General features: G+C 40.3%; 1 protein-coding gene across 1 annotated transcript in view; it reads left to right on the forward strand.

The window, feature by feature from the left end:
• Nucleotides 1-24,669, forward strand: part of TOX3 (TOX high mobility group box family member 3) — a 103,390-nt gene extending 78,721 nt beyond the window's left edge. The window contains exons 4-7 of the mRNA XM_027618956.1: nt 12,240-12,509; nt 16,572-16,799; nt 18,639-18,719; nt 22,701-24,669. Coding sequence (XP_027474757.1) covers nt 12,240-12,509; nt 16,572-16,799; nt 18,639-18,719; nt 22,701-23,417 — 1,296 coding nt within the window. The 3' untranslated portion in view covers nt 23,418-24,669. The remainder of the gene's footprint in view (nt 1-12,239; nt 12,510-16,571; nt 16,800-18,638; nt 18,720-22,700) is intronic.
• The last annotated feature ends 785 nt before the right edge of the window (nt 24,670-25,454 follow it).

The raw sequence follows: 25,454 nt of genomic DNA on the forward strand, positions 1-25,454 counted from the left end.
AGGTTATGGGTTGGCTGACGATCACCTGAAGGAGGATGACCCAACAAGATCCTTCTGGCTTGAAATGATTTTCAACAAGTCTGATCCATTGGTTTGGAAGTAGCCAGTCTTCCCTTGGCTTTGGTCTAAAACGGAGATGTACTTGAGTCGAAAGTTTGCCCAGGAGAGATTTTAGAAATGGAGGCCCTTACCGGGTACCTAGGTCTTTTCCTTTTGTTGGATTATAACATAATGTTTATGATACATGATTTGCTCCTACCTCAAATGAAATATCAAACTGTGATACAGAGAAAGGGAAAAAAAGTAAAATTGCTCATAGCCAGCAGAGGAAAATATAGAGTGGGTTATTGTGTGAAATATACCTAATCGTGTTATTTATTGTCATAAACATGGAATAAAGCACTCCAGAGGGCCAAAATCACTAATGCAATAATTTTGGTTCTATTTTTCTTAGTGTGCAATTATAGTCAGCAATCACCAGAGTAAATCTGCTTAAGTATTTTAAACTCTTCTGCTGGGATTGTTTTTTTTATTCCATCATAGTATATATAATACATTTGTGTCTATCTAGGTGAAGTACTAAGCAGACGTCTTAAAACAAGATTAATAGTTTATAGGGCTTTCTTTTTTTAACCCTGCTGAAATGAAACAGATGTGTTGGTATAACAAAAAACAAATCCTATTGCTTGTTTACATATTTCTCTGCACATTAGGACCATGCCAGTGATGTTTATTGGTTTCATTGTTAATTCCCCAGATAACAACAGATGATTGCAAAATATATAGTGGATTAGCAGCGCAAAGATGCAGTGTGCTCTCTGAAATATAAGATTACTTTCCCAAATAGGATTGTGGCAACATAATTTTCTTTGCTTGTGATCTTTTGTGTTTGAGCTGAACATCAGGGTTTTTATTTTTACTTTTTTGTCAGAAAAGAATTCAGCAAACAGTCGGGAAATGGTCATTAAGTATTCATAAACGTTCCTCGCCATCACAAATAATTGTTTCCTGTGGACTTTCTTATATTTTTGTCCCTTTGACACTGGAATGAGGGGTTCTGTCCTCTGTTCCTCTACAGTCAGGCTTGCAGTTGCTGTGCCTGGAAATCATAAAAATAAAAAGGGTGTTTAGTCACCAGGGGAGTTTACCGGGGTTCGGCATTATTCATAGATGCTCAGCGAGGCTCATTTAAGTTGCAGAAATAGTTAAAAGACCATATAATGCATGCTAAAATGTGTATTTTATTAAATTGGTAAATATTTATTAATAATATAAGAATCTGCCTTTAAATTAAACATCTGATGAATTACCTTGCCTTAAAGCTATAAAACTGTTATTGCTGCTATAAAAAAGTGTAAAGGAGGCATTTTGACTATGAAATTTCATTTCATGGTCAATTGAATTTACTATATTGGAAAGAACTAAAGATGGAATCATAAAATAATTATGATATTCACATACACTTAAAGAACAATGCTTTCACGGACTGGCCTTGGGAGAGAGGACTCAATTTTTAATGCTTCTTTTGTAATGTATTGCTAATCACTAAAGCAGTTGAATTATTTCATTGATTTTTTAAAAGTAGAAGTGCTTTAGCTAAGTGCAGGCTGTTGTCATGGTATTTACATGGACCTCATCACATTTATGGGGTGCCTTTCTGAAGTTTTGCTGAACCTGAGTGATATTTATTTTGGCTTGAAACAAACTAATCTTGTTGAAAATTCTAGTGGAATTTCACCTTGAAGAAATGTCATGGGATTTTAAATCACAAATGTTGGAAAAAATAAAATGTACTTGGACAGAATTATGATGAATACAATGTGTCGTTGGCTTTGTTCTATGTACTACCTGACATGTTCACCTATAAACTTGAATTCAGAATCGCCAGAGGCATGGTTAAAAATAGGCTATGTCAAGGTTCTTCTATATCTCCCTCCGGGTACCGAGTTGGCTGGCTACATCATAATACTGCACAGCAGCTCCTCGGAGATTTCCCTTAGGAAGGTCACCAGAAAAATAATAAATAATACTTTATACATCATGCATTCGACTTCCCAGTGTGCTTTGGCTATTTCATACCATATGCAAGTAAGAAGTTTTATTATCCAAATGAATATGGTTGTCTGTTAAGGATTGCTGTGGTGAATTAAGACTATCCCAGAAGGAGAAAAGCCAGCTTGTTTATGTTGTATTGAACCAGCCTTTCTTCAGAGCTTCACTGGTTTTCCTTTAGAAAGACTGACAGTTTTGTCACATTACTGATTAGCTGCATTTTTGTTGGCAACAAGCACAACATGTTTATCTTCCTTAAATTTATGCTATTATATGTAAAGACAGAAAGCAGGAACAAAAAGGAGGGATTAAAAAGAGTCCAGTGATTAGCATTCACATTTCAAAATATGCAAATAATGCCCTCGTAGTCAAAAGCAAATTGTTGGAAAATTGAATGTCGATGCATTTGTGACTTCAAAGAACAACCTTGATTTGCGTGTGGTAGATATATGTATATTTTAAAACAGGACATGGCTGGCCAGTCAAAACCAACAGTATATTCTGGTTAAAAAATCTTTACCTCTAAGCATTATTGTCAGTACAGATGATCATCTGGAAATTATTTTAATCTCCAGAAGATTGCAATTCTAAAAATCTACAATGTGCGCTCCAAAGGGTTTGGTGTTTTATTTATTTATTTTTTTTTAACACCTCTCTATAATCTGCCCAGCCTGCTGAGGAGCATTGACATCAGTAGTACATCAATTTCAGAAAGTGGATTATTTTTACTAGACAGCTATTGTGACATATTGGGTCAGTCATAAATGAAAGATATTCATGCAAGCATGCAATACTTGTAATGAAGTCTCACTCTGACCTTCTGTATGATTGATTCTGTAATTTAGTTTTCTGAGGCAGTGCCTGAAATGAAATGAAATCATGTTGAACAAGTTTTGAATACCCACAGTGCACCAGGAGAAGAAAAATCTGCAGCCCTAGAGGCTTGAGAGAGCAGCTGAACGATTTATCTCTGTGCTATTATAGCCTTTGCCAGCATTCAACATTTCTTTTTTTTTCTTTTCTTTTTTTTTTTTTTTTCTTATTTGGCTTAAGTACTTAATTCTGCAGGTAGCTGTAAATGGGAAAATAAAATGCTGTTCAGATTTAAAATGACAGGACAGGAGTATGTGCAGGGGACTGATAAAATATCTTGAATAGAACTGACCTTTCATGTAGCTGAAAGTTACTGGGGGATTCATCCTCATAATTACCATATAGATTATTTTTATTTCTTTCCTGCAATGAAACATTTCGGAGAGCAGTAGTGCTGATTGAATGAAAATTGAACTTGTTAACATTCTTTTCAGCTTAGCCTGTTGTACATAACAGAAGGTTAGCTTTGATGAATTTCAAAATTCTCTTTGATATCCAAGAAACAGTAAAATAATTGTCTCTAGTCTGATAGTTTGTATGCCCCCCAAAAGAGAATTTATAAAATACACTGATAATTCACATACTTTTTCTTCATACATTATATTTCGTGTTTAGAGGACTGACATTTTTCTGTTTGATACTGCTTTGGATTTAATTGTGATGCCGCATATTTATAGAAAATGCTAGTCTGGTAGCATCAAACATAGAGTTAGGAAATTGAAAAGGCAGGAAGTAAGTGGCGGCATACTGGAGTACGGGAGTCTCTGTACCTGTTAAGGTAAAAGAAAAGGAGAGATAAAAGTTCCTGTAGAAGATACGCATGCAGAGAAGAAAATTAAAAGCTTTTAAAGTATTCCTAAGACTCTTCAGTCACACTCTGGACAGATATCACTTTTAACCAGAGAAATGGGGCTATATCAGAATAACACATCGAAAACTACCAGGCCTATTTTCAAAGTTTCTCTCACAGTCGTTTGTTACGGCTCTGATCTCGAAGTTGAATTATTTTCGTTTTTACGAAATGACTTTCGTGCCATTTTTATACTTAAAAAAGAAATCTTACATTTAGAGAAATAGCAGACTTTCAATTAATACATTGTTTTAGCCATGTTGCTTAATGTGTTACAGATAAAACAGTTATTTCATGGGTCATTAATGTGTTTAATGTGTGGAACGTTCTATTAAAACAAGCCCTTATTATTGTTATGAACATGTTCCTTGCCATTGTCAATAGGGTCTGTAGAGCTATGTTCCACAGGACAACTGCCACGTAGCCATTGGAGGGACCGACAATCTCATACAGATTGAATGATTACTTCAGCTAGATATTATTTTTGGTCAAGTGATGGTCAAAAAAAGTATTTTTATTCTGAGTCAACGGTAGAAAAGGCACAACTTACCTAAACAGAACACCCACTTTGAGTGGAGCGGGACCTATCTGTTTCAAGTCCAAATTATCAAATTGAAACGGTATGAACCTTTGACAGATACTTGCCGAGACCTACTAAAGTGCCATGTATTGTTCTTAACAATTAGAGAGCGGCCATCCTATGGACAAAGTGGCTTTCTTGAATACCAGCGCCTCTTCCAGGTCATCCAAAAACTCGGAGTCTGGTGACTGCTTTAAAAGATGCTTCTCATCCACAGTCACTTTTAATTTAGCAGTCACTACACCTTGACCATTGTCTGCCCCAAATACACAGGCCACAGGCACTTTTATGAGCTGCCTTTCTTTGTAGAACAAATAGCCTTGTACCATACACAGCTGAAAATCAATATTCTTTATTCTGTCTTTAAGGTTGAGTTAACTTTAGGGTCATCTATTTAAAAGGGGAGCATGTTCCAAATTTCTGCTAAACCCCAATTAGCTTGTGTGTGAAGTGTGACATGTGATCACTTGCTTGATTGGTAACACTCAAGGAAAAGTATTGTTAGAAAGTTATGCTGTGATTTATTGTATCTTGTTTTTAGCCTATATAATCTACAGGTACCTACTATATGGTCATACTGCCAACACCGTGGGTCAAGGACAGGAGAGACACCATTTTAAATCCCCCAGATTGCCGAATAAAACTGGCGTGAGGCTCAAACATTTTTTTAGATGTTTTAGCACAGTTTCCCTGTGCTCTTGCCCCACTTCCTTTCATCGTGGCACCTGTCACTCTTTGAAATGGCCTCCTTTGCCCATGCACAGCCTGTCCCCTGCTTACGCCTGTCTCATGGGCTGCTGTCAGGCTCACGCCTGGAAGTGTCTGGGCTGGAATACTAGGTGCTCAATAAATATTTTATTTGTTGCATATATGAATGAATGAAAGACTATGTATTTGCTATTAAGAGCATACCTTGACTACTGAGTAAAAATGGAAGAGAGGCCGTAAATATGGATTTCCTCTTTAAACTTTTCATTGAGGCCCAAATGAAATCAGCACGGAGCTGACTCCTTGGAAAAACAAAGGAGTTACAGGGTCTATGGGTGAAATACCATTAAGTGTTTTATGGTAAACTCTTGGAAACTTTATTTTGCTAAGAAACTATTAATTAACTTTCAGGAAGACTGTTTTTCACAAAACGCTCATGTGTAGGTATGTTTGATTATAACCCTGAGGGTAGCTATTAAGTAAAAATTATCTATTTCAGTGCAGATATTTTGATGAAGTTAAGGTTTGCAGTATGTAGGTCTGTAATTATCCTTGGTATGCATTTGTCATAACGGTGTTTGTTTCAGGGTTTACTGGGGTTAGTAATACACTAGCTGTATGTGAGAGTTGATTGTTGCTCATCTGGAGACAAAATTTTAACGTTGCTCTGGGACGTAACTTAAATAATTGAGCATAAAATTACCGACCTGAATTTTACATTCGTAGCTCTCTGATCTTTATTAATACAAAGCAATTTGTATTACTGATAATTGTTTAATTGCTCCGTTTCTCAAGAAATATTGATTAAAAAACCACCCCAGTGCAAATGTGTTTAGTCACACGCACAAATATATTTGGGTTATTTGCTTCTTAATTAGATGCTATCCTCTGTTATGAAAATCTAACATTGGATCGTTACAGAGAATATTTATTTGTAAATGTGCACGGAAGGTGCACATTAGATGTTTAAAAATCCTTTATGGCAAAATCAACCCAGGTGGAAGTCAGCAGCACCGTCATGAGAAAAAAATAGAGTAATCATGTGTGATATGTCAGATAAGATATCAATTTGAAAGCCTCTATCTTGCATTTGCAAAAGAAACCAAAACCCAATACTTGAGGATGTGTAATTATATACTACTAAGTGTGCGGCACAAAGATATTATAATAAATGCCAGTGAGGAGGGAAAGGGGTCCCACTCATGCACCAAGAAGATGTCATGGAGGACCGGCCCTTGCTCCAGGCCAGATGGAATGAGTGAAAACAGATTTTAATATGTAGAGGAGGTAGAGTTTTGTTGGCTGAGAAAGTAAGAGCAAACTGCCCATTTCCCACCACCACCACCACCACCAACCGCCCCCCCCCCCCGCGCCCCCAGATTCTCACATATCTTTATATGAAGCCTGGCCAGGGTAATACCCCATTGTAATTTACACAGTGAGGACATTTTTCACCTTGCCAATTTCTTTCAATCTTGATTAAGTCCAGGAGAAAGTCTCGGTTTGGGGCTAATAAGTCTTCCACACCTCTTTTATCCTTTTTAAATAAGACAAAGCAGAGGTCTGGCTTGGAGCCTTAGGCGGGCCCCATATTTAGAAGACTACAACGGTGTTGTTTCCTTTTCTTGGTATTTATTTGGCATTCCGTTGATCCAGGTGTCCCCAGATTTTAATTTATGCTAGTGATCCAAAGTTTGCTTTTTAATATAAAATTATTCAGATTTTAACAGTTCACTCAAATAATTAATGTTCAGGAATAGCTGGATCTCAGGCAATTTAAGAAAATGAGGACCACTACCAGAAATATCCATTCCATGGTTTCCTGTTTTAAAAAAAAGACAAGAGGCTCTTTTATCGGGTGGAGAGAGAGGGGAACCTCAGCTGAGCCCTCCCCACACCAAGACCTATGCAAACCATCAAGGCTTTGTTGAGTTGTACTTAATGGGCAAATAGAAGGCAGTGCGCATCCTATTATCTTGTGAAGTCGATGGCCTGCCCATTCAGAAAGACTTGGGTACTCTTCAAAACGTAGGTTAAAGTGTTAGGATATATATTTATATAATAATCAAATTGCCCACCATGGATTCAGATGGGTTGCCCAGGAGGTGCGATCAGTTAATATCTATTGGAATAAATAACCCTGCTAGGTAGATACCAAGCCTTTATACTTACCGTGACATCCGTCTACACTGTGAATAAAATGCAGACTTACTAGAATAGACTACAAGACTTATCATTTTATGGCCATTCCTTGCCTCTCCAGTTTCATAGCCAGTCCTGCTCTTCCCGGCCTGGTGACACTGGCCTCTCCTTTACTTCCTTGTGCGCCGGGCCTTTGCACATACTCTTCTCTGCCTTGGATGCTCTTCCCTCTTTTCTAGCTTAGTAGCTTCTACTCTCCCTTTACGCCTTGGCTCTAGTGGGTTGCCTCCTCAGGAAGCATTCCCTGATGACCCCACCTTGCACGGTCTGGCTCAGTCCCATTTCTCCGATCCATTGCCTCTCACTCTTCACCTGGCCTAACCTGCTCCCACCTGTACCGGTATCCTTTCCATTTCTTAGGCATGCCAAGCTGTCCCCCACCTCAGACTTTGCACATGCTGTTCCCTCTGCCTGGAACATGACTTCTTTCCCCTCCTTTCCTGGTTGGCTCCTCCTCATCCTCCACACCCAAGACGTTTTCATTATAATTGCCTAATAAAGTAGTTCTCAAACAACGGGAACTTTGCCTCCCACCCCCAGGGGACATTTGCCAATATCTAGAGACATTTTGATTGTCACAACCAGGTTGGAGAGGGGAGGATCCTGGCATCTAGTGTGTAGAGGCCAGAGATGCTGCTAAGCAGTCTACCACGCCCAAGATACTCCTCCCCCAACAAAGAATTATCCAGACCACAATGTCAATCCTGCTGAGGTTGGGAAACTCTTATCTAGTAACATCAGAGGACAGAGTGAGACCAAGAAGAGAAGAATGAGTTTTTCCCAAAGGATGAACTGCTTAGGAAATGATACAAGTGAACTCTAGATAGAAAATGTAATTGTGAAAGCTACCAGCATTCAGCTCTTATGTCGGATATAATTGTGGCAATCTGTTATGACCCACTAGTTGCTTTGCCTTTCAGTGATCATGGGTAAGTCTTTTAAGACTGAATTTTTAATAAGTGAGAGGTAATGATTTTCAAAAATGCATTAAATTTCTTAGGGCTTTATCTATGGTTATATACTTCCTTATTGTGTCGTGACTACTAGGAGAAATTGCAAGCAATTTTTGAGGAGTATATATGAATTATTCTTGCCTGTGCTTTGTCAGAGTAAATCTATTAGTCCGTTTTAAATTATGTTTAACTCGGGTAGTGTTTAAAAGAATCGCGTGCTAGTTTTCAAGGATTTGAGCATTGGTATATTGGTTTCTCTGGCCTGGCACATAGCAGGTGCTCAATAAGTAACCTTTAAACTGAGCTGACATCTTTCTTTAAATGGGAATCCTAAGATCAAAGGAAGTGTCTTTCAAAGGTTACCTTTTTTTATGGAAAAATGACTGGAACTGTTAAGAATCACCAACTTCCCCAAGGTAGATGTGAATAATTGGTGGCCGTAAAGGAACTTGAATTTCTAAAAAGACCCTTTTACCATTAATCTTCTTGTACTGTAATCCTCACGCATAGGAAGTTATTATGGGACAGCTGTGGACCATGGCAAATGCTAGCACATTATAAGGCATCAGTGATGTGGTTCAGGAGTTACTTGAAAAGACTTTAGAGGCTCTTGGTGTATTGTCCCGTGGGAGAAAAGAAAGATGGGGCCAGCATGTTTGCCAATGTGAAGGCTATGTGGATGGCTCTAAGTTTTGGTAACGCCTGGGCCCCACTACCAGTACACTTCATGAGTGGTGTTCCCCCTGTCTCCACAGCAGAAAATCCCCATTATTTCTCTCTCTCTCTCTCTCTCTCTCTCTCTTTCTCTTTTTTAAATAAAATGTTATGAGCACTCTCAATTTATAAAATAAATGAATACAGAGTGCTTTCATTGAAGGGTAGGGTGGGCGGGTGATGGTGGTAGAGAGCCCAGGGCCCCATTCATCTCTCTCTCTGTCGACACATGCCTCCACTGTTGGGCCATGGCTCCCTCGAACACAGTTTTCCCATCAAGCTAGCTCCATGACATTGCAGGTAGAAGCTAGAAAGAGCTGATGAAGCCAAGAAAACTTATTTCTTGGCCTTCTGTTTGACCATGAGATCCATCTGGAATGTTATAGATGTGGGATAAGTCAATCAAGTATCTGTACATGCTAATTTTCATAGGCATTGGAGCAATGGAACTTCTGTGTTAATGAGAAAGTTGCATCAATCAGATCATCATATTTCATGGTCATGCCAGTCAGCTAATTTATTCTTTCACAATCCAAATTAAAATACTTAATTCAAATGGACTCTGGAAGTTGCTTGTAAATACTTAAAACATCTACATTTAAATAAGTCTGAAAGGACTTTTAAAATGCATTCTGAAGAACATATATGGAGTGCAGAATGAAGAATAAGATAGCTTAAGGAGCGTCTGGCTGGCTCAGTCAGTAAAGCATGTGACTCTTGATCTCGGGGTTGTGAGTTCAAGCCCCACGTTGGGCATGGAGCCTATTTAAAAAATAATAATAGGGGCACCTGGGTGGCTCAGTCATTAAGCGTCTGCCTTCAGCTCAGGTCCTGATCCCAGGGTCCTGGGATCGAGCCCTGCATCGGGCTCCCCGCTCCGCGGGAAGCCTGCTTCTCCCTCTCCCACTCCCCCTGCTTGTGTTCCCTCTCTCGCTGTGTCTCTCTCTGTCAAATAAATAAATAAAAATCTTTAAAAAATAAAAAAATAATAATAATAAAACTTAGAAAAAGTAAAAAGAAGAAGATAGCTTAATTGCCAGTAGTTGGAGGGTGGCAGTGATCTAAGCAAGCAATGGTGGAACTTCAAAAGAACATGGAAGAGTAAGGACGCCTGGGTGGCTCAGTCGGTTAAGCGTCTGTCTTCGGCTCAGGTCGTGATCCTAGGGTCCTGGGATCGAGTCCCACATTGGGCTCCCTGCTTGGTGGAGAACCTGCTTCTCCCTCTGCCTGCCACTCCTCCTGCTTGTATGCGCTCCCTCTCTCTGACAAATAAAAAAAAAAAAAAAATCTCAAAAAAAAAAAAAGAACATGGAAGAGTAGACAGTTGAAATTTTTGAGGAGAAAAGGCTGAGTGGTAGAATGCTGATCAAAAAAAAAAAAAAAATAGGAGAAACCAATAATGTAAAATCCACTTTTGTGATTCAAGTCAGCACAGGGACACCTGCCAATAGAATGTGATATTTTAGGAACAGTGGAAGAGGGTATCGATACTGTCAGTGAGACAGGGAAGAGTGGGATTGTTCTGGTACATGTGACACGTTTCTCCAGGGATGACACAGCAATTTAAGAACTCAAATTATTAATGAATGGGAAGTTTATATATTTAAGATGAAACCCTAACAATTAGCTATATTGTTTTAATGACTCATTGATCTTTTTGGCTTTTCCTGACTAGAGTATGTTAGTTTTTTATTCATTTTGTGTTTTTTTAAATGGAAACGTTTAAGATGCTCTCCTCTTTACCCTTCCAGTTCTACCCCTTATAATGTAACCATTGTTAAAAGTTTAGATACTCCTTTAAAAAAAAAAGGTGGGGAGCTATCCTCTGTAATTATTTTACAACTTGTTTTTTCAATTACGATATTTTGGATATCACTGTAGGTCACTGGTTCTCAGATGGGAGAATTTTGCCCCTCAAGGGATAATGTCCGGAGATATTTTTGATGGTCATGACTGGTGGGGAGGGAGATGTTGTTACTGGCATCTAATAGAGGCCAGGGTTGCTATAAACATCCTGCAAGGCAAAGGGCAGCCCCACGACAAAGAATTATCTGGTTCAAAATGTCAATAGAGCCAAGATTGGAAACCCTGTTCTAAGTCAATACACATAAATCTGATTCATTATTTTAAAAAGCCTCATAATACTTTTGGTACCATACATCATAATTTATTCAACTAGTTTCCTATTGATAGCTACAGCTTCTTCTTTAGTGGTGTTTATATATTTAATATTAAGAAACCAAACGCTCCAATTTAGATATTTACAGCTCATTTGTTGCTTATTTAAAGAGCAAAAATAAGTCTTATCAGAAAGACTCAAAAGAAGAACACTTAAAAATTTGTAGGCTTGTGTATAAAATTAGATTCTGGGTCACTGTGAGTCAAGAGAATTTGGTTTGAATAAAAATTCACAGACTCACACTAAATGACAAGTCTTGAAGTAAGTTGTTTCAAAGCATGTCTTCATTTCTTTGATTCTTTGGAATTAAAAAAAGAGGCAGCAACAACTCTAAAGCCTTTTATATGACTGCCAAGAACAGAAGGCTACTTTTGAAGGGACTGCGGTAATTTTCAGAGAAGCTAACTCTGATGATCTCTACCTCCTCCTTATACATATTTTTTAAAAATCCATTAGTCCATTAAATCATGGCGGGTTGAAGGAAAGAAAACAAGGCAGGTTTAAGAAGAAGAAAGTGATATCCAATCCTAAAGACATTGAATGACTTCCAGATGCCACCGATAATGTAATTCAGAATTGGAATGACCCTCTGGTTAACCACAGAGGGTTTTATAGAAAGGGTGCCCTGAAGCAAACAGATGTTGGCTCTGTGCTTCCCTAAGCCTATCCTCTCTACATGTCAGATGCACTCCCGGAAGGATAAAAGAAAGACTGGATTTGCCTCCCCTCACAGAGCTGGGTCAAGGGGAATGGAACCAGAATGTGTGTGTAAGAAGGATGGAGGACTGGATCGAATGGTGAGCCAGAAAGGCCTGAACCTCTGCTTCAACCCTTTCCTGTCCGTTTCCTCAATAAGAAGCAAGAGTTGGAAGTTTTCTTTCTCTGCCAATAGTCTTTTATTATTTTCTTTAAAAGTCATCCAGTGACAGTTCTCGAGCAAAATAGACTAGGCTTTGTGCTTTTGACCTTTCAGCTTTGGGGCATGAGTCCTTAGAGCTAATGAATAGGGACCATCATCCTGGAGTAGGGCAGACCTATCTAAGGAGTAAGTGCTAAGGTTTTCAGCTTGTTGATATTTGGGAAAACTAAGAATCCCACCCCCCCCCTTGTTATCTGTTGCCGTTTTAGGACCAGAGCCACACGCAAGTGCCCCAGTACCGTCAGGATCACTCCTTGATCATGAGGTCCATCGTCCACATGACTGATGCTGCTCGCTCTGGGATCATGCCTCCCACTCAGCTCACCACCATCAACCAGTCTCAGCTCAGCGCCCAGTTGGGGTTGAATTTGGGAGGCGCCAGTATGCCACACACGTCTCCTTCACCTCCAGCAAGCAAATCGGCAACTCCTTCCCCTTCCAGTTCCATCAATGAAGAGGATGGTGATGAATCCAACAGAGTAAGTTGACTGCTTTAGGTATGGCACCCACCTGAGAATTTGGAATCACCCCATGCTGTGTCTTTGAATTACACTCATGGTACTACCTTCTTTTGGGATTTGGCTAGCCTTTAAATTCATGACAGTTTAACTTTTTTCTTCACTCGTCTACTTACTCATTTTCTGTGAAAAGCGTATTCCGCTAGAAATTGGGAGATCTGGCTTCTCCTACTGGTTATAAGGCATTGAACATGTCACCTAACTCTTGTAGGCATGGTTTTCTCATTCTGCAGAAGGGAGGACTTACCCTAGATTGCTCAGGAATTCTGAAGTGCTCTGCTTCTAAGTTAATGTTCATGTGGATAAGTTTCATCCAGTTAGTTGGCTGAGCTGCTGTCATATTTGACAGACTTGCGCCTTCTCTGATGTTTATCACTTAGTAAGTTCTAATCATTCCCATCCCTGCTTTTGTCATGGGGAGTGATAATTCAAATACACATGGTTTGAAATAAAAACTTAGTTTCAGGGAGGACTTTTCTGAATGCTTAGAGAGGTATTCTGTTTCAATAAAGTAACTTATGCTTAGTACACTTACTCGTTCCTTATTCATCATATTTTGTACACCTACTCTGTGCTTGGCCTTTTACTTGGTTCTGGTGATATAAAGATTTATAAGAGAATTGCTACCCCCTGGGACTCCCCACTGGGGGTGAAAAGCAATGTTTAAAACTAGCTCCAGATGTGATTAGAGGTATAATTGATATATCTGGTGTGCTAAGATCGTAATCGATTCTGCTTGGGAGAGTGATTTGAGGAAGACTTTATTGAGAAGGTGATATTTGAATTAGGTCTAAGAGGATACATAAAAGTTTGTGAGGCAGAAGAGAGAGGCCAGCATTCTGGTCGAGGGAGCAATGGAAGTACACGTCAATTTATGAGTATCATGAACAGTTTGATATGGGGAGGAAAGAAATAGGAATTGAAGAAAACAGTAGCTGAAATGTGGTAGCCTTTCTTCTGCAGGTAGCTGAGAGCTGAGTCATTATTTGCCTAGAGGAGTGGCATAAGCAACTTTATGCTTTAGAAAGATGGCTTTGGCTGTATAGAGAATGCATTACAGAGGGAGGGCCTGGAGGAAAGGAAACCGATCAACACTTGCTATGAGGTGTTTCCTTTCAGCAAAGGAAGGAGTGGACGGAAGGTACAGATTGGTGAGACATGTAAGAGGGAGAATCATGAAGTTTTGGTAATCCACTGGGATTTGAGGGCATAAAAGATAAATGGGGCTTTAGTCTGAGAGCCAGCGTGGATATAAGTAAATGAGAGAATCGGCCCGGAAAAAAGAGTGTTACTTTTTCTCCCTTGGAGAAGATGAGAGTTTGGCATGGTCTGGGCTGAATTCAGAGCACCCACGTATGAGTCTAGAACTCAGGCCGTGGGAGGTGGGACTACAGAGTTGGGGACCATCAGCACATCGATGTGAAGACATGGAAGTAATCAGGATTTCTCAGAGTGTGTAAGGAGCAAGTCAAGGCCAGAGCCCTAAGCATCATTTATTTTTGAGCAGCAAATGGAAGAAGAGGAACTAGAGAAGGTTGAGAGTGAGGAGGGAAGGGAGGTTAGATATGTTGCAGGGATTTGAAGAAGAAGGGTTTGTTCTGTCCCGACACGTTAGCACCCTACTGCCTACTGGAGACAGACTGGGTAAACGCATTCACAGGCTCTCCACACACTCTCAAGGCTTTCTGTGACGGTGAAGTGAGAAACAATGATTATAAAGAAACTCAAGAGATGTGAATAAGGCCCAGCTAAGTTACAGCTGGCCAGGGCACAATTCAAATAGATTCCTTTCATTTCACTCACATTTCCACAGATCTTCTGCTCACGTTTGTACCACACTGAAATTGTCCTGCTGGCTAAGGAGAATCCTTCCTTATCTGCGACACCTCACTTACTCCATTTTAAGCAAGGGTCTAGGTTCTGTGTAAAGGCAAAGAATCCAGTTTGTTATCTTTTAAGCAACTGAGCTGAGAAAGAAAGATTAAAATTATCGGTGATGGTGTCTCTTCAGGGGAAAACTACTTCACCTTCCCCAGTGCTCTTCAGTCAATTACGCACAGGTTTCTTTCAGAGAATTAATTCTGAGCTCTTGTTTAAACCGTGAAATTCTTCATTTCAGGTTTATTCTTAAAAGGTAATTTGGGCAAGTCACGATTAGGGCAAGTCACGATTATCCAAGGAAGATATCAAAGGTTGTCACCATTGGAATGCTGGTTTACAGAGAGCAAGATTGAGCTGTTCTTCTTTTGGAAAGGCTACTCTGGAAATTACTCTCACCTTTGCCATTGGTTGGGGCATCGTTGCTGCCAACGTGCCAACTTTTCTATCAGGAAAACAATATATAGTTGTTTGACTCAATTAGGAAAATCTGTGTCTCTCTATTTTTCCCCCCCAGGGGGCTAAAGCAGTATTTTTCACTGAAGGAAAACTTGGTCCCAGCTGAAGCTCTAACTGCAAAGCAGCCGAGTCTCTTACAAGTTCAGATTCATTAACTAGAGTTAAACAAGTCTCGCTTATCCGGAGAATTTAGGGGAAAAGAAGACCATTGAAAATGATTGAATCGTGAGTTACGGGAGATGGCATTTTGGAGAAGAGTTGAGATGATGTGGCTTACCATCATTTGAAGTGTGTAAACTACTTGTATGAAGTACATATGCTGTTACCTCTCAAGGAGGGCCACGGAGAAGAGGACTTGTGGTTTCCCCCCACCTTTGAGGGTCCAGAGCTCTCAGAGACATGTTACTTAGCAGTGTTCCCCCTAAGAATTTTAGTAATCGGGTTAAGTTCTAAATGCCTTTCATTCAGAAAATAATGACACTCTTGGAAAATTTGAATTTAGGATTTGAGACTCAAGGCCATTAAAAACCAATCTGTTAGTAACTTGAGTCTATCTCTGTTGATCTTCCCCATGGCTGGTTTTTAAAACCGATTTTGTCACACATTTCAGCTTTCCCAATGAAGTTAACTGCAAAATGATCTTCAGTTCAGTCCTATTGTAATCTAGAGGGATACATCAAGGCTGATACATCTTTTCTCCTGCTTCTCTGATAAATGATCACTGAAATTAGATGATGGGAGTGGCAGGTGAATCTGGAGCTGCGTGGTCTATAGATGTGGGGAACTATACCCCTGTCATTTCTGTGGCTTTGATCTCAGCGATTTCATATGGTAAATGTGTCAGGTTCTCACTGTCCCTGTGGCAGCCAACTTCTGAACAGAGTTACTTTCTGTAGGAATGTTTTCTTATCGGTCTTTTTAGCCTTGGTAATTTTAAGTATCAATTACTGTTCTCTTCTAGGTTTTTAATTTTAATAAAGAATATCAATTTCCTCTCTATCTCCAGTTAAAGGAGTTTTGACATTTTTTATATTTCTTGTTAGCCTATTCTTTCGAAAGTTATCATGACTTAAAGAAATAAAATTGACCTTTCTCTTACTGTGCAAGCTCAGGGGTTGTAGCTAATTTCCACTGGAGTTTCTGGAGACCTGTGAGCAAGGTAACATTCTGGTAAAATAAAAAAAAAGAAGCTTCAAAAAATCAATTCAGACTGATCATATATATGGCATGCGACTATGGCCAGGGACCTCATTTAAAATATCTAAATATGATCAACATCCTGAATTACTTAGATTTACTTCTAAAATCTCTGAAAATGTAAAATATTTTATGTGTACACGTGTAATGCGTGTGTATATTGCACACACACACATACACACACACACACACACTTCATTGCCTGGTACAGAGTGTTCTGTTTTTCATTACTCATAATTGCTATTTAGAGCATATGTTGTGAATGTATTGAAGATACTTCTGGGTCTCATTAATCAATGTTCTAAATGCTAATCTCTGCTGTCCAGTTTAACTCTAAGAAAGCTCACCCCTCCCCTGCTTTTGCCGGGGATTCCTCTGTCGATGAATCAGCTGAACAAAACCTTCAAAGAACAGTTGCGGACCTGGGTAGGTCTTGCCGCCTTCTCTGCGAGGACATTCTAGGCAGTGAATTTTCTTCCTGCTTTGCAGGCCATTGGAGAGAAAAGAGCTGCTCCAGATTCTGGCAAGAAGCCCAAGACTCCAAAGAAAAAGAAAAAGAAAGACCCCAACGAGCCGCAGAAACCAGTATCAGCATATGCCCTGTTTTTCAGGGACACACAGGCTGCCATTAAAGGGCAAAACCCCAATGCCACCTTTGGAGAGGTCTCAAAAATCGTGGCATCTATGTGGGACAGCCTTGGAGAAGAACAAAAGCAGGTGAGGTGAAGACCCAGCACAGCTGTATATGAAAAAGTTACTAGAGTGTTTCTTAGACTTTTCTTTTGTCTTTTCTTTTTTTTTTCTTTTCTTTTCTTTACTTTTCTTTTCTTTTCTTTCCTTTCCTTTTTTTTTTTTTTTTTAAGATTTGTGTATTTATTTGAGAGAGAGAAAGAGAGCATGGGCCAGGGTGGGGGAGCAAAGGAGAGAGGGAGAAGCAGACTCCCCACCGAGCAGGGACCCCCCCCCCATGTGGGGCTCGATCCCAGAACCGCGGGATCATGATCTGAGAGAAGGCAGATGCTTCACCAGCTGAGCCACCCAGGCGCCCCTCTTATACATTTTCTGAGTGAACGTTCACTTAATATGACTGTTTCTCATCAAGGCCTTTCTAAGCTATGGAATTTAGAAACACGGTTGTATAAATCCAAGCCCCTCTCCAATTATATGGATTTCTCGGTCCCCCTTAAGGGTGGTGTTCAGAACCCATTCAGAGGAGAAATGGGGAAATTCAGGCAGCATCCTGCATGCATAAACTTTTGATGATCATCTTTTCATTTTATGTGATGTGGAATTTGCCTCCGTTGTTCAGAAAGGGCACTACAGAGGGATTAGGTCCATCCTGCTTGCCTTTTCTTTGATCATCTGTCCAAACACTTGTGCCGTCCTGGTGGGTCTCCAAACTTTGAAGCTACCTCTGCGAGTCTCATTATCGTCACCAGGCATTTGAAATTTTATTGCCAGTTCATTGGAAAGCTCGGCCATATGAGAGGTTTTGAGAGATTAGTCAAGCTGGTGGGAGATACTTCCTTAGGGCCTTGACTCCTGGGCCTCCACACAAATGGAGAGGAAGAATGGCTTCCTTGCTCCTTGAGTGAAACTCTCAGTGACCATTAGTAGGAATGGACGTTCCGTGTCCTCAGAAGACTAGACCTCTCTTAGTAATAAAATAGAATCGCCATCTCAGGAATGAAGACGGGAGGAAAACCCCTGATTTTTCTTTACACATCATGACCTCATTCCTACCAGCTTGGCACGGTGCAGCTGTAGGATTTGCCCATCTGCGGTGAGTTTATTGTTGTATGTGGCGCACTGATTTTCTGTCCCAGAAATGTAATCCCAAGGGACTGGCAGACTGCTACCTCTTTTAGCTCTGGAGAAAAAGATGGTCACACTTTGGTCTAACACACAGCCGTCAGACGCCCTTAAGAAAAGGAAGCGCCCATCACGTTTAATATATTGGGACTTGTTTATGTAACTCAAACGGCTTCACTCATGGAAATTTCTCATCTTTAAACTATTTCTCACTTTTTTTTGTCCTTCAAAAGAAAACCGGGGTGGTTTCATCTTTTCTCTTGTGCCTTCACAACACTGTACCCATTGTGCTTGGTTTTTGAATCCTCTGATTTGGTGCCGGTAAGAAATGTGTGTGAGGGAAAGAAGGCACTGAGGGAGAAATTCATTATTTCCTATAACTTGAACCCTTTGTAGCCAATTTTACTCTTCTTGCTACTGTATCTCCTGCCTTAGCTTGAGTCCCTCAGCTGTTTTTCTCAAAGCATCTGTCCTACAACCAGAAATCTCGTTTTCATTTATCATCGGAAACATCAAGATTGTGTTCCAGTGAGGGTGGCAGGGTTTTGTTTTACTATTTCTCTGTGTGTGTGTGTGTGTGTGTGTGTGTGTGTGTGTGTGTGTGTGTTCACATTTAAAAATCAAAGCCACAGAGACCAACTTTTTAGGTGAGTTCTGTTGTGACCTCATTTGTGGGACTGTCATTTTATGGCTGAGAAATTGTATGCTAAAGGTGATCCTAATTGTGGTCTTTTTTTTATATAGGTGTATAAAAGGAAAACAGAAGCTGCCAAAAAGGAATACCTGAAGGCCTTGGCCGCATACCGGGCCAGCCTCGTTTCTAAGGTAAACCAGTGCGGAGATGGCGGGTCTCTGAGTTACAGTGTTGAAAGTAGCCCCCGAGCGTTGAAAACATCAAGGCAGCTCCCCTTAGAGTTGACCAAAAAAAGGCATCTTGAACAACTCATAAACTTAACTTGTTTCCATGAGAGATGACCGCAGTGATGGCCCAAAAAATAGGAGTTAATGGGAGCTTCTGAATCTGAATTTTTTCCAGAAGATTCCCTGGTCTCTCTTTCTGTGTGTTGAAACTATTTAACAAACACAAATATGAAAGACAGATCTTTAATAGCCTCTTTATCTTTGCTTTTAGTCAGAGACTGAGATCTGTGCGAATGTTCTCTATTTAAACAGGGCGGTGTTTTGGTCATATCTGGGACATCCTATTATAAATTCTCCAGTGGTTATGTGTTATCGTAATAGGGGATGTTGCATTTTTGACCAAACTGTTCCACATCAGATAAATAAATAAACCTCATGATTATTTAAAAATAAAATTATGCTCCAAGTACTTCATAAAAAAAAGACATTATATGTATTATACATAGAGTATAAAATGGACCCTGATGTATTATAAAATGTACCAGTATCCCAAAGCAAATGTCAGTCTAGATTATTATTACCTTGATCCAAAAGGAGCGTGAGCTATTAGGTTATATTTTAACATTTAATTAACTTTGTCTTTAGCCTTCCTAGAATTTAGAGAGGCTTTGGGGAGAATAATTTGAACTAATGTTTTTGCTCTTGATGTATTTCCTCTGGCAATCGGGGATTCCATTCCATTGTCATACTTGTTGTCTCAAGTACCACATAAGACTGAAGGGCGTGGTGGGAGTTGCTGGCAAAGCCATTTAGAAAGGGCTTAATTCCTTTTTTCTCTTCCTCACCTGAGCTGTTTCTGCTTTATATTAAGATCTGCCAAATCAGATGAGGAGAGGTCCTTCCTTTTTTCCCCACTGTCAGCTGTTAGGACACCTTCCACTTCATTAGAAAGAGAAAACATTCATCCTGTCAATAGCAAAACCTTTTTCTGAGACGCTGCAAGACACATCATATAAGAGGTACCAGTCCTGGCCTCAGATTTGCATATTGGCAGACAACAGCCGAATGTGTGGGCTACAGATGTTAAGAATGGAGGTGTAGTTGGCTAATGAGATAGGGTGATGCGAATAGAGGAACAATGTACATGTACTTTCTAAGTGGATCATTTATTCATTCATTTACCCAGAAGCAGGAATAGGTGATCTTTGTGCATTAGAGCATGAATAAGTGACCCCACATGGATTTCAGCCAAGAGCCAGTATCTCAAAAGGCATTCAGGAAACAGCAACCACAGCTGGGCTCATCGAGTCAGTGACTGAGGTAGAAGGGATACTGTGAAAGTTATACCCTGGGTTCCAGAATCAGGATTCGGAAGTATCTCCGAATGGAAGTCAGCAATTCCCAAAAACCAGTAGGATGGAATTTAAAAAGAATAAATCTAAAATAGTGTTTTTGTTGGGGGTTTTTTGTTTTGTTTTTTTTCCTTAAGTTAGTGCAGTTTGAGAGCATCCTTAATTTATATTCAGAGCCCTGGTAGGGAACTAAAATAGTCCTTGAGGTAGAAGTTCAGAATAATTTCAGTCTGAACCAGAAGTATAAGATAGCTTCTAATGCAGTGATCTCACGGGAAGTAATATCCATGGTACAGCGTGATGATGAGACCACATCTGAAGAATTGGTTCCGTTTTAGACCCCACAATTTAAAGAGGAATGGTAGCCAACCGAAAGCCCATTTGGACAGTTGCCTCCAGGATGGTGAGGACTAAAAGTCAGGCCATATTCAAATAATTAAAAGAATCAGGGAGGCAAGGATTCGGGGGCATGTGATCTTGGTCCTCAAGTTAAAGGCCATCATGTGGGCAGCCCAAGTTTGAACTCCGTGCCCCAGATAGAAGATCTCATCCAAGGAGTGAGGTGTCATCCAAGGAGTGAGGTCACAGGCAGCAAAAATTCAGCCTTCATTAGAAATAGTGAGTAGGGTTGCATCATGTATGCATTTAACTTATGCCCCTACATTCAGAGCCTGGGCCCCCTCTCTTAAGATGTGTCTCTACTACATTACTTTTAATCTTTCCAACAACCAACAAAAATTAATAGGAGCTTAATATTAAAACATAAGGGAGTAAACCTGGCAGGCAAACAAGATCTCTTCCATCCACTCATTTCTACTCGCCACTAGGATGGCATCTGAAAGGCACATTGGTGTGATTGCCCAGGTGTCTAAATATAGACTTCCCTGGTAGTTTCATCCTAAGACTAGCTGGGTGATTTTTAAACATTAGAATATAGAAGAATTATTTTCATGTGTATATGTACAACACTGTATGTATTTTACCTTATGGGTGATTTAATAGTTTTTTAAAGATGATGAATGAGTCTTTGTAGGTTTCTTCTTACCCTAAGACTTTAGAATGTGCCCAGCCAGTAGACATGCAACGCCACCAAGCCTCTGCACAAAACCAGAGAGTTGTCCACTGATAGATGGTGCTTCACAATAATAGTGTGTTCAAACAGAAGCCATCAACAATGGCTTCTCCCACACTGAGTGGTTTTCAATCCGAGATCACCTCTGAGGTTCCTTCTAATGGTAGATTTTTAAAATGTGAGTAATACAAATCTGGAAGTAAACATTCCATATCACTGAAGAGAGTGGTTATCAGCTCGGAGGGCTCCAAGGTGCTCCCACTACCCCCCTCCAGAAACACCTAATTTTGTGAAGAATAAGAGAAAAAATAGTAAGTACAATCATGTCAATCACTGTTGCATGAGTAAAAGTATTTATTTTTGTAGAGGTAATTATGTATGTTTAGCACAGAATGTAATAGGTCGTTTCTCTCCAGAGTTGAGCCTTACATCTGATCAGTTGTTTATCTTGTGACAGGTTATTCAGTCACCTGAGTGTTGAACATTCTCCCCTCATTTAGGGCTCCTGTGATAAATTGTGGAGATCTTTGAAAATATTGGGTAAACTAAAACAATTTCTTAGGTTGTAAAATACTTGCATTTAATATCTCTACGGAATTCAGTTGCATTTTTCTTATATTCACGTGAGCACTGTCACACACCGCCATGCACGTGCAGAGCCTTGATGTTTTCGAGTAGTGGTTTTCTAGTAATAGTAATTGTTAATTCATAAAAATCGCCCACATATACTAAGTGTTTCCATGGGCCAGGCCCTATTCTAAATGCTTAACAAATATGAGTTAGTTTAATTCTCACAACCTCTACATAAGGTAAGTGCCATAGAACCCCATTTTATAGGTAAGGACACTGAGGAACAGATGGGTGAATTTAACTTGCCCAGAGTGACAAAGTTGTTAAGTAGTAGAGTGCGATTTGAACGCAGGCAGTCGATACTCTGTTCTTTCAATATGCTTCTTAGTGATGCGGGTTAGCTCAGACTTAACTGCTGGAGAAGAGTTCTTCTTGAACGTGTGTATCAGTCATCCTTTGCTACATCGTGCTGTGTAACAACCAGCCCCAAAGCCCAGGGATTTAAACAGAGGAGCGTTTATCTCAGAGCGTGCCAGGGAACTGGCTAGTTCTGCAGTCTAGGCCCGGCAGGATCCACTAGTCCTGCTCATCCGTCTGCAGTCAGCATGGAGGTTGGGGTGGGGGCTGGGCCCGTTAACCTATGTGACAGTTGCCTGGCTGGCTTTTGAGTGGTGCCTGGGCCATGCGTCCCTTATCACACACATGATGATGGCAGATTTCCAGAGTGATTGGAAGGGCACAGGGCCAGCCCAGATCCCAGGGGTAAGGGATTTGCCTCTACCTCTGGGGAGGGGAAGCTAAAAAGTCACATGACAAGAGACTTGGGTCCAGGGAAGAACGGGTAATGGCAGTCATTTTTTTAAAAATCCATTTACAATACTTAAAACCAGTTAAATCTTGTCAGTCCTTGGGTATCTAAATATTTGGGGATTTTTCTCCCCCACCATGCAGGCTGCTGCTGAATCAGCAGAAGCCCAGACCATCCGCTCTGTTCAGCAGACCCTGGCGTCCACCAATCTGACATCCTCGCTCCTTCTCAACCCTCCGCTGTCACAACACGCAAGCGTGTCAGCCGCCCCTCAGACTCTCCAACAGTCGCTCCCTCGGTCGATCGCCCCCAAACCCCTAACCATGAGACTCCCCATGAACCAGATTGTCACATCGGTCACCATCGCAGCCAACATGCCATCGAACATTGGGGCCCCGCTGATAAGCGCCATGGGAACGACCCTGGTGGGCTCGGCGTCGTCCACCCAGGTGAGCCCTTCCGTGCAGACCCAGCAGCAGCAGCAGATGCAGCAGCAGATGCAGCAGATGCAGCAGCAGCAGCTGCAGCAGCACCAAATGCATCAGCAGATCCAGCAGCAGATGCAGCAGCAGCATTTCCAGCACCACATGCAGCAGCACCTGCAGCAGCAGCAGCATCTCCAGCAGCAGATCAGCCAGCAGCAGCTGCAGCAGCAGCTGCAGCAGCACATCCAGCTGCAGCAGCTGCAGCACATGCAGCACCCGTCCCAGCCTTCCCCACGGCAGCACTCCCCCGCCACCTCCCAGATGACGTCGCCCCTCCCCGCCATCGGGAGCCCCCAGCCGGCCTCCCAGCAGCACCAGTCGCAAGTACAGGCTCAGGCACAGACTCAAGTACTGTCGCAGGTCAGTATTTTCTGAAGACGCCCGCGACAGGCAGGTGCATTCGGATGTGGGCGCGTGGAGGAGCGCGGTGGAGGAGGGTCCGCCGGGCGGCCGCGGCCGCAGCTTGTAAGTTGCTGGTGGTGATGCAGAAATGTGCAACAGATCACATGGTCCTCTCAAGTGTCTATTAGATAGGCAATAAGAACACAGTGTAGCTGAGTATCATCTTCTAGCTGACTATAAATCACTTTGTTTTTAAACAAGAGAAGCTGTGCTCTTTTATGTGATGCCTTTTTTTATTTATTCAGGCTATATACCTACAATATGTGAATCAAACCGTTTAATGAATCCTGGGACATACTGATGACTGTAAACTGGCCTCTCTGAGTCATAGAAAATGGCCTTATTTCCCCCAGAAGTGAATAAACCACACTTCGAGGCTATTTGAAATTCCGGAGCCCTAAAAATAAAAAAGCACAGTCGTAATTACCTGAAATATGAAGATCCAGTTTCATACAAACATTTGTATGACGTGAATCGTTGATGGCATTTTTTTGTCATGAAAAAAAAATAATGTAAATCACAGACTTTTGCCAAAGCTCTTATTTTTTTTCCTAAATCTCTCCAGAAAAGAAAAAAAAAATGCAAGTGATTAGGTTCCATTATTGACTCATTTCCACTTTTTTAACCCATGACTTCTCCAAATCAAACCACAGTATATGTTGTAATGGTATCTATGGCCACTGTTAGCCCATTATACTCATTCCAATTAGGAGAAAAGAATGTGAATATTATATTCTGTGTTTTGAGTGACAAGTTTCGAAAAATAAAAACACTGTATTTTTAAAAAGGGAAATGCACTTAAATGAAAACAGTTATTACAAAAAGTTAAGATTTAAAAAAAATGCAAGAGTTTTTATTATGATGTGATACTGGTAGAATATTTAAAAGACGCACCACATCTGAATAATCAATGTAAATATTTTCTTTCAAAGTTGTAAGTTTTCATATCATGTGTTGTAAAGTTTTCATAAACGAGGCTTTAACGTAAACACTGGTGACATAAACCATTCATTGCTACGTTGCTTATTGTGTTTTTATGCTGTTTTATACTTTTTTATGAGTTACGATAGCAGCAATTAAGTTGTTTGTATTTTGCTTAACTAAAACAAAAATGCTTTTATCTTGCTATAGAATAAACACATTTCAGTAAAAACTGTGGACTGTATTTTGATGCAACAACCAGGAAAATGTTCACTTTTCAAATAAAATGATATGTCAAATTTCACTTTCGGTTCCTTGAATTACGTATATGATGGGAAAGATGCCACATACCAACTTTTATTTAAGCCAAAGCATCGTCTTCCTTGTTCAGTTGGAAATAGGATATTCATTGCTAGGAATTTGGATTGTACGGTCCAAATCCAGGACCTCTTTAAAAAATTGAAAATATATATATATATACACATATATATATATATATATTTGATGATCCTTTTGTTAAGATGCAAGTGGCAAGGTAAGTATAGAGGAAAAAGCAATTGTCTTCTATTTGGGGCTAGAACTGGCCGGCATTGTGTTGTTATTGCTATTAAAAAGGATGGTGAAAATAAGTATTTCAGTGTTCATTTCTTCCCCCCTTTTCTTGCTCTGTAGTGGCTCCTGTTTGAGAACAGTGTGACCACTATCCCCAGTTGTCTTGCATGATTAATTACAGCATCTGTCCTGTCAGAAGCTGTAATGAAGAGGTCTTGATAAAAATTGCAAATTACCACTGGCAACAGTCTTAAACTGCTTATGATAAAATGAAAATTAAAAACAGCGAGTGTCAACCCTGACAAGAATCCTAATCTGGCAAAAATGAGGGTGTGGGTTATGGTGTCCATAGCTCCCGTGTGCAAGACATTCAGAAATAATGGGATATGGATTCCTCAAAGTTGTTGTTGTATTTCAAAGAATATTTACTGTATGTTGTGGGCTATGAATAATGAATTCAGCTTTCAATATTTCATAATCCTCTCGTACTCTGTATTATGTACAAATATTGAACAGCAAGAGATTCTAATTATAAAT

This window comes from Zalophus californianus, chromosome 17, assembly GCF_009762305.2.
Source record: "Zalophus californianus isolate mZalCal1 chromosome 17, mZalCal1.pri.v2, whole genome shotgun sequence".
NCBI classification, from domain to species: Eukaryota; Metazoa; Chordata; class Mammalia; order Carnivora; family Otariidae; genus Zalophus; species Zalophus californianus.